Raw genomic sequence first — 9,514 nt, forward strand, 5'->3', positions numbered from 1 at the left:
GCTGGGACAGGGGATGGGAATGCAGGGTCTGGGAGGGAGTTTGGGTGCAGGAGGGGGCTCTGACCTGGGGCAGGGGATTGGGGTACAGGAGGGGGTGCAGGGTCTGGGAGGGAGTTTGGGTGCAGGAGGGGGCTCTGACCTGGGGCAGGGGATTGGGGTACAGGAGGGGGTGCAGGGTCTGGGCGGGAGTTTGGGTGCAGGAGGGGGCTCTGACCTGGGGCAGGGTGCAGGGTCTGGGAGGGAGTTTGGGTGCAGGAGGGGGCTCTGACCTGGGGCAGGGGGTGAGGTCTGGGAGGGAGTTTGGGTGCAGGAGGGGGCTCTGACCTGGGGCAGGGTGCAGGGTCTGGGAGGGAGTTTGGGTGCAGGAGGGGGCTCTGACCTGGGACAGGGGATTGGGGTACAGGAGGGGGTGCAGGGTCTGGGCGGGAGTTTGGGTGCAGGAGGGGGCTCTGACCTGGGGCAGGGGATTGGGGTACAGGAGGGGGTGCAGGGTCTGGGCGGGAGTTTGGGTGCAGGAGGGGGCTCTGACCTGGGGCAGGGTGCAGGGTCTGGGAGGGAGTTTGGGTGCAGGAGGGGGCTCTGACCTGGGGCAGGGGGTGAGGTCTGGGAGGGAGTTTGGGTGCAGGAGGGGGCTCTGACCTGGGGCAGGGTGCAGGGTCTGGGAGGGAGTTTGGGTGCAGGAGGGGGCTCTGACCTGGGACAGGGGGTGGGAGTTCGGGTGCATGGAGCTGCCGGGACGGGGCTGGCGCGCGGAGCTCCTCCCCTCCCCCCCTTTTAGGGGCCCGGAGGTCGCTGCCTGTGATTCAGTTTTGCGGGCCCCGGGCTGCAGCTCCCGCCTTAACCGGCCCCAGGGGCCCATGTCCGCGCACAGCTGTGGGTGCCCCGCCCACACGGGGGCGGGGTCTCTGGGGAGGACCGGCCCCGCCCCGCCAGGGCAGAGCGCCTGCGCGAGACCGCGTTTGCTCCCGCAGCCTTTGGGGGAGGCCGCCGCCGATTGGTTCGCTGCGCGCAGCCAATAGGAGCGGGCGTTGCTGGCTGGCTGGCGGCGCGGCCTGGCCGAAGGATGTCGCCGGAGGAGGCGATGCGCTGGAAGGCGCGCTTTGCCGCCATGTACGCCCTGGGCACCTGGACCATCCTGGGCTACTTCGTCTACTGCTACCGCGTGCGACCGCGAGAAGCGGAGGCCGCCCAGGGCAAGCAGGGCCCGCCTGAGGCCGCCGCCACCACCGCTGCCGCGCCTGCCTGGGGCGGAGCCGCCTCTTGGGAGGCGGAGTTCGGTGTGTGTGGGGGGGGGGTGTTGTATTGTGTTTGTTTATCCGGGGGGCTTTGGCCGCAGCGTGGCCTCTGCCCAGCACCGTGCGTGGCGCCCTCCCCCTGCCCCGTACCTACTGCTGCCTCCTGGGCAAGGGCTTCTCCTGCTCTGGGTGGGGGGAGCAGGGCCGCCCAGAGGACTCAGGGAGCCTGGGGCAAAGCAATTTCAGGGGGCTCCTTCCATAAAAAACAGTTGCAATACTATAGAATACTATATTCTCGTGGGGGCCCCTGTGGGACCTGGGGCAAATTGCCCCACTTGCCCCCCCGGGGGGGGGGATGGACACTGGGTGGCCTCCGTGCGCTCCCTGTTCTGGGTGCTGGACTGTGTGGCCCCAATTGAACTTCGGAGCGATTAGTGGCGGCTGGAGGCGCTGGTGTTCAGAAACACGACTACCAGAGCCTCTGCTCCAATAGGGGGCCGGGCTGCCCGTTCTGCACCCACACTTAACTGTGCGTGTGTTTAACGGTGCCTGCAACAGGAGGGGGTCAAGGAAGGGCTCGGTAAATAGTTAGGCCCCAGTTCAGTTGGTGAGTTGTCTTTGCCTTGTAACTTGGAGGTGAGCTACAAAGGGCATAAGGGGGGGGGGAAGCTTGCACCCATATTTGCTGCTGGCTGATATATAAAGAAGTCTTGACAGTTTTGTTTCAAAAACATTTTGTTGGTTTTGGGTTAGAAATGTCACTAATGCCGAGGCTATTGAAAAACCCAGGATTGACACTCTGTTTGGCAAGTCTCAGCAGAGGGGCCAAACATGAATGATCTTGGAGATTGAGCTTTTCACTCCTAGGCTCTGTCTATACTGGATACGCTTAAGGTGCTAAGAACCATTTTGGTGTCTCAACATGCTTGTAAAATACACTTTGTCCACACACACGAAATCCATGTGGCTTACATGCATGCCAAATATATTAAGGATTAGTCTTGCTTTCAGTTGTCTTGTAAATCTCCCCAGAATACACCCAAAATTTCAATCTGGTTTTATAACTGGTTGGTGGATAGTGCAGAAAAGGCTGTCAAGATTATTCATTTGTTCCTGCCGTTTATCAGCGTTATGGCTTAATAGTTCAGATGCCAGTACCAAACGAACCCTTTCAAATGTTTTAAATTTCATTTAGTACACAAAAATTGGATTTTAAATTGTTTCTAAAAATGTCATTTATTTCTTCCTAAATTTTGGGAAGCAATTAAGTGAACCACAAACTGACTACAAATATAGTTTACAGTATTCTGATACAACTGTGTTGGCAGCCATAAGCAGGGAAACAAGAGTGCCTAAGAATGACTTTTTTTCTTTTTTTAAATTAGATGAAGAAAGAACACGTCCAAATGAAACACCAGCAGATGAATTTTTCACGTCAACAGTGAAGTATAAAAAGAATCCTGTACCTTCTACAACTGGATGTATGATAATGTGAAATCATTCTTTGCAACCAGTGATGGCCCTGGTCCAGAAGAGTAACTGATCCTGAAAATTAGGAATTTGATATGTATACAAGAGAAATGGCTTGCATCAAGATGGCTTGCTTGGACGTGAAAAGTCTTTAGTTGAAACACACTCACTCACTCATTCACTGTCTTTCTCCTGCCCACAAAAAAACAACAAAGCCTAGTAAACCTTTTCAACTGTGTTAAAGACAGTGTTTTCGCAAAACCTCTTACCGGGCTGAAATATTAAACAAGTTACAAATTATTAAACTTCCTATAATTAAATCTGTATAGTTTGAAGTTTATTTTAATGATGCTACACCCCATGTAGTGTCTACTAAATTAACATGATTGCCTCTGTTAGAGCTTTAGCTTTGATCAGGTAATAAGAAATTGCACAGAGTCAGTTTAGAGATTGTGAATGTGAGACAATCTTGGACACCAACTGCTCTTCGAGTAAAGTGAATTATATTTTACGTTGTTGGCTTTTGAGAGAGTCCTCATGTTATCTACTTCCAGTCCCATTTTCCAACTTTAATCCGTAAAGGAATATAGAAATTCAACTCTCAAAAACAAAATTAAGTGACTCAAGTGTACACCACTCAGTAGGAGTAACTCATCTGTTTCGTCTCTTTTCCTAAAGGAGTGAAGTTAAAGGTGTAAATACTGCCCGATATTAACTGCACTCTCACCAATAGCTATGTCCGTGTTCATGACTCAACTGTTCTACCAGGTCACTTTCTTGAAGCAATTTGTTTATATGTAAAGTTGCATTAGCAATAATTTAAAAGTGTGGCTCCCATCTGAAGAGCACCTCAGTGAGAATCACACTACTTTACTCCACAGATCAGTTCACTATGTGTATTCAGAGTCACCTCTGTGTGTATACAGAGTTACTGTACTGATAAAATGTATTTTTATTTCTCTTAGCATTGCAGAGACAACACATATGGGAGACTGAGCTGGTCTGTTTTCTGGCTGGAACTTCAGGAAGAGAATTGTTAAGGCCTACGATAAAAATCAGAGTTATCCCTGAACATTTATTTTATTTACTACTGATATGTAACACCTGGCACTTGCCATACTCAAAATATTGTGCAAACATTGACTAGCCTTCTTGTATTACAAGTAACATCTGAGATCACTAACTGAAAAGAGTAGAAAAATATCTTTCTCTGTTTTCAGTTTGCTCATCTAGTGCTTTGACATTTTTCCTTGTGTTTGTGGCTCTTTCGTACTGCAGTGGAGGAGAGATGCACATGAACTGCAAACATGGGGCAGGTGTACTTGAAGTTACTTAGACTTCAAGTTGATCATATCTTTTTACAAAGTACCATTTACAAAATCTTTACCAAGGGGCTGTTTGGCATAATTGCATCTTGACTATCACTATATTATATCTCACCTGGGTTGGGGAAGATCAGTAAGCTGGAAAGAACAGAGTTTAATTTTCAGAGCTCAGCAGGATTTTATAGCAGTAGCAGCTATGGAAGCAACTATTTTTGTTTTTGAACTTACTAATTGAACACACAAATCATAGAGCAGTAAATGTGAAACACTATCTTTAGAATAACTTCAGATTGGGAATAGAGTAAAATCTTTAATCTCTTAAATCTTGATTGTTTTGCAGTTGTTAAAAAAATCTTAAAATTATAACGGGTGGGGGGAGAACATCATCTGGATTAATCACAAAACTAGAAAATTTTAAAAGGCGGGTGCTTAAGAGCCGTTTTGTGCTTCCTCTGCTGGATTTATAGTATTAAGTAACTACTCAGTATTCCCAAATCCATGTTGACAGCAGTGATGCTAATCCACAAGTAAGTCAGTTTTTATCACAGTTAGGCATTGTTTAAAGTGAAGTAGATTTAAAAAAAACTATAAGAACAGCCATGAATTGAGCAGTATTTGAAACACAGGACAAAAAAATCAACTTTGTTTAGAAAAGAAATTCCTGCGTGAGGTATTGCCAAGGACTTTAAAACAAAAAACAGCTAAGTGTGTACTATTTTCAGGATAGTCAAACTCCATAACACAGAAGCCTTATACATGACCATCGACAGTTGCTAGTATGTAGTGTAGGTAAGGGATGTATGTAAGTCCATCAGTGGAGATATTTGCATTTACTTTGAAAGGAGTGTCTGTGTCTGCTCTGTGAAATGGTGAATGAACAGCCAAAGAAAGCTTTTAGTAAGAGGGTGGAGGTGGAGTTTACTGAGTTACAGAATCTAGCCCTGCTCCCATGGAAGACTATTATTGCAACCAAAGGCAGATTTCCATAAACACCTTTTAAATTAAGTCTGTATTTTAAGAAGCATGTATGCCTAGTTAGGGAGTAATTGTGGAGGGGAAATGGGTCTTTTTATTTAGCCTGCTAATGAAATGCATCATCTTTCTTTGCCGAAAGAACTGTGTGGCGCACTTTAAATTATAAACCAGGTCAAGTCCTTATTCACCTTTTTTACCTTTAAAATGGACACAATCAACTTGAAATCTAGAATTACTAGTAGTTTTAGGTACAACTATTTGACCTGAGTTCTGCTGCCAGTTTTTGCAGGCTTATATATTTTTTCCTATTTGTACATGGTTTCTCTCTGTTAACTGCCTGAAAAACGATGTGAACAAGGGAAACTGAACATAAGAATGGCCATACTGGGTCAGACCAAAGGTCCATCTAGCCCAATATCCTGTCTTCCGACAGTGGCCAATGCCAGGTGCCCCAGAGGGAATGAACATAACAGGTAATCAACAAGTGATCCATTCCCTGTAGACAAAAAGTGCTATCAAAAGCATAAAGACATTTTTCAGATAGAAATGCGATGGCAAAGCTTTACCACAGCCTTCCCTCCAATTTTCTACCTCAGTTATTGTCATCTTATCGGATGTGGAGCTTGCCAAACCCATTTGCAGCCGGCTCAGTGAAGGTTAGATATGACTTTCCCTTGGAGAAATTACTCCCCATCTTCTGAACACACACAATTCATTAGTTCCATGCTGTTTCCCAGGCCCTGCCCCTACCTCCTCAAAACCACCACCACCGAGAATTAATTAGTTCATATTTCTACCATCTCATGCTTCCTCCTTTCTCAACACTTGGGACTCTTCAGAGTGACTCCCCTGCCTGTCAGTTGTTCCTCGCTTTAGTGATGGTGCCAGCACCAATGTTTTGCAGTCTTTGGTTGGGTGGAAGATGGGTCCTTCCGGTGGTGGACTAGGTGGTCAGCTGGAGAATGAGTTTTCTTGGTAGGGAGGTCTCTCCTGGAAGATGAGAGAGCAGGTTTCCTCCAGGCTGGTGAGAGGATTCCTACTTACTGTAGCAGCAGCTTGATTCTGTCTCCATATGGTGCTGTTAGAGTGGCGTGGGGCTTACAAGAACTATGTTGTATCTCCCCAATACACACCTAGTGGCACTGGTGGGGAATGAAAGAAGGGACTTCCTTGGGCAATAGTGACTGCTTTCCAGAGAGGGTTGGCCACTAACAAGCAGAGCTGACCTTGGCAGTTTTTGGGTAGATTGTGAATAATTTCTTTGCTGCTTTTCCTTTCCCAAATTTACCCAAATTCTGTGATTATCCCACTACTTCGCATATGGGTGGTCTGCCAATCTGGGGTGGGTAGTAAAATTATTCTTTAGGGTACTCCCCCAATCGTGATTAATTGTGTGGGTGGGCACTTTAGATCCTTTAAGCCTTACTTCTTTCTTTTAACATAGTGGGTTCATGTTTTCAAGCCTGACTTCTCATGGAAAAAGTCACATGCCTTCCTTTTTTGTTTAACAAAGCTGAGATTCAGCTTTTTAGGCCCCAAGGATGGCTCAGTTATCGATGGGCTTGAACTACGATGGCTTATGACAGTGTAGTCACATTCTTTTTTGGGCTAACATTTTGTATTCCAGAATCTGGCCAAAGTCAGAGAAGTCCATCCCGATTTCTCAGAGGGCAGGTCCACTGTGGGGCTAGGTGGCATACTTAGTATCGTCCTTAAAGTTCAGTGCTGTGCTGAACTTGAAAAGGCTCTCTACCTCAATGCCTTCTGCTCTGTCTTTAAAACCACCAGTAGCATATGCTGTCAAGTGGGTAAGCTAAAGGCCACTGGGAAGTGGCGGCAAAAAATTATTCTCAGGAATTTTGTGGTGAAAGTGGCCATTTCTGTGGCAACAGAATAGGGGCATGCACAGAGCGCTGTTCAATGTGGTCACTTGAGTGGTGTTAACATAAATGTGGAAGGAAACCAATCACAAAGCTAAAACCAGGATCTCTCACCGGTGTGTATATATCCCTTACATTAAAAACAGCCAGAATCAATAGCAGCCTTTCTGCTGACTCAGAGCATCAGAACCTGCTCCCTTATGTCCAAGCCTGGCTTTGTAGCTGTGAAGCAAGATCCTCTCCCGAGCTTTGTACCCGAGCAAACATCCTGATTTCATTTTCAAGCAAGACAGTTGTATTTCCCACTCCTGGAGGGAGTGTCCTCCATTCTATGGGGACTGCCCCCCATTTCCCCCACTCCTATAGGAAGTATCCGTCATTCCCTACTCCTATAGGGAGTGTCCCTCATTCTCTCTAGGGGGTCTCCCGCAATTCCTCCCCTATGTGGCCTGTCCCCTTTCTACCCCTCTTTCTATAGGGGCTGCTGCCCCCCAGGACTATTCCTCCGTTCTTCCCCTATGGGGAATGGCCCCTATTCTCTCCATAGGGGCTGTCCCGTTCCCCTCCCTGCACAGGGGCAGAGCTCATCCCCGACCGGCTGCGGGCGGCCCCCCCGCGATGGCTCCCGGGGCCGGGGCCGGCTGCTGCAGTGCCCGCTGGGGCCGGGAGGGGGCGGCCGCGGCCGCTGATTCCGGATCCCGCCGCTGATCCCCGGCCGGGCCTGGCTCCGCGACCTCGGCACCATGAAGGCGATAATCCAGCGGGTCACCCAGGCCAGCGTGACAGGTCAGTGCCGGGCCGCGCCCCTCTCCCGGCCGGGCCCGGCTTCGCCCGTCTGCCCCCCGGCCCTCGGGGACCGTCCCCTGCCCGCCGGTCCTTCCTCCTCCCCCTGCACCCCCCTTCCCCATGTACCTCCTGTCCTTCCCCCTGCACCCCCCTCCCCATGTACCCCTTCCCTGTCCTTCCCCTGCACCCCCCTCCCCATGTACCCCTTCCCTGTCCTTCCCCCTGCACCCCCCTCCCCATGTACCCCTTCCCTGTCCTTCCCCTGCACCCCCCTCCCATGTACCCCTTCCCTGTCCTTCCCCTGCACCCCCTTCCCCATATATCCCATCCCCGTCCTTCCTCCTCCCCTTGCACCCCCTTCCCCCTGCACCCCCTTCTCCACATACCCCTTCCCCGTCCTTCCCCAGCACCCCCTTCCCCGTCCTTCCCCAGCACCCCCTTACCCGTCCTTCCCCCTGCACCTCCTGTCTTTTCTCCTCCTCCCCCTGCACCCCCTTCCCCCTGCACCCCCTGTCCTTCCCCCTGCCCCCCCTCCCCATGTACCCCTTCCCTGTCCTTCCTCCTCCCCTTGCACCCCCTTACCCGTCCTTCCCCCTGCACCCCCTGTCTTTCCTCCTCCTTCCCTGCACCCCCTTCCCCACATACCCCTTCTCCATCCTTCTCCCTGCACCGCACGTCCTTCCCCTGCACCCCCTTCCCCATATATCCCATCCCCATCCTTCCCCTGCACCCCCTTCCCCCTGCACCTCCTGTCCTTCCCCCTGCACCCCCCTCCCCATATACCCCTTCCCCATCCTTCCCCTGCACCCCCCGTCCTTCCCCTTTCCCCTTCCCCATATACCCTTTCCCCGTCCTTCCCCTGCACCCCCCGTCCTTCCCCATGCACCCCCTCCCCATATACCCTTTCCCCGTCCTTCCCCTGCACCCCCCGTCCTTCCCCATGCACCCCCTCCCCATATACCCCTTCCCCCTGCACCCCCTTCCCCATATATCCCATCCCCGTCCTTCCCCCTGCACCCCCTGTCCTTCCTCCTCCCCCTGCACCCCCTTCCCCATGCACCCCTTCCCCGTCCTTCCCCTGCACCCCCCCGTCCTTCCCCATGCACCCCCTCCCCATATACCCCTTCCCCGTCCTTCCCCTGCACCCCCCCGTCCTTCCCCATGCACCCCCTCCCCATATACCCCTTCCCCGTCCTTCCCCAGCACCCCCCGTCCTTCCCCAGCACCCCCCGTCCTTCCCCAGCACCCCCTGTCCTTCCTCCTCCCCTTGCACCCCCTTACCCGTCCTTCCCCCTGCACCTCCTGTCTTTCCTCCTCCTCCCCCTGCACCCCCTTCCCCACATACCCCTTCTCTATCCTTCCCCCTGCACCGCACGTCCTTCCCCTGCACCCCCTTCCCCATATACCCCTTCCCCGTCCTATCCCCTGCACCCCCTTCCCCATAAACCCCTTTTCCATCCTTCCCCTGCACCCCCTTCCCCATATACCCCTTTCCCGTCCTTCCCCTGCACCCCCGTCCTTCCCCTGCACCCCCATATATCCCTTCCCCCTGCACCCCCCATCCTTTCCCCTGCACCCCCTTCCCCATATACCCCTTTCCCGTCCTTCCCCCTGCACCCCCGTCCTTCCCCTGCACTCCCATATATCCCTTCCCCCTGCACCCCCCATCCTTCCCCTGCACCCCCTTCCCCATATACCCCTTCCCTGTCCTTCCCCCTGCACCCCATATATCCCTTCCCCCTGCACCCCCGCCTTCCCCTGCACCCCCATATATCCCTTCCCCATATATCCCTTCCCCATCCTTCCCCTGCATCCCTTCCCCATGTACCCTCCTCCTCTTGAA

The 9,514-nt window shown here is 51.7% G+C and overlaps 1 protein-coding gene across 1 annotated transcript in view; it reads left to right on the forward strand.

Moving 5' to 3' along the window:
- Window positions 1-7,521: 7,521 nt before the first annotated feature.
- The window catches only part of DTD1 (D-aminoacyl-tRNA deacylase 1), a 103,880-nt gene continuing 101,887 nt past the window's right edge, over window positions 7,522-9,514 (forward strand). Inside the window, exon 1 of the mRNA XM_005287470.5 lies at window positions 7,522-7,671. Coding sequence (XP_005287527.1) covers window positions 7,629-7,671 — 43 coding nt within the window. The 5' untranslated portion in view covers window positions 7,522-7,628. The remainder of the gene's footprint in view (window positions 7,672-9,514) is intronic.

Source organism: Chrysemys picta, chromosome 3 (genome assembly GCF_011386835.1).
Source record: "Chrysemys picta bellii isolate R12L10 chromosome 3, ASM1138683v2, whole genome shotgun sequence".
Classification (NCBI taxonomy): domain Eukaryota; kingdom Metazoa; phylum Chordata; order Testudines; family Emydidae; genus Chrysemys; species Chrysemys picta.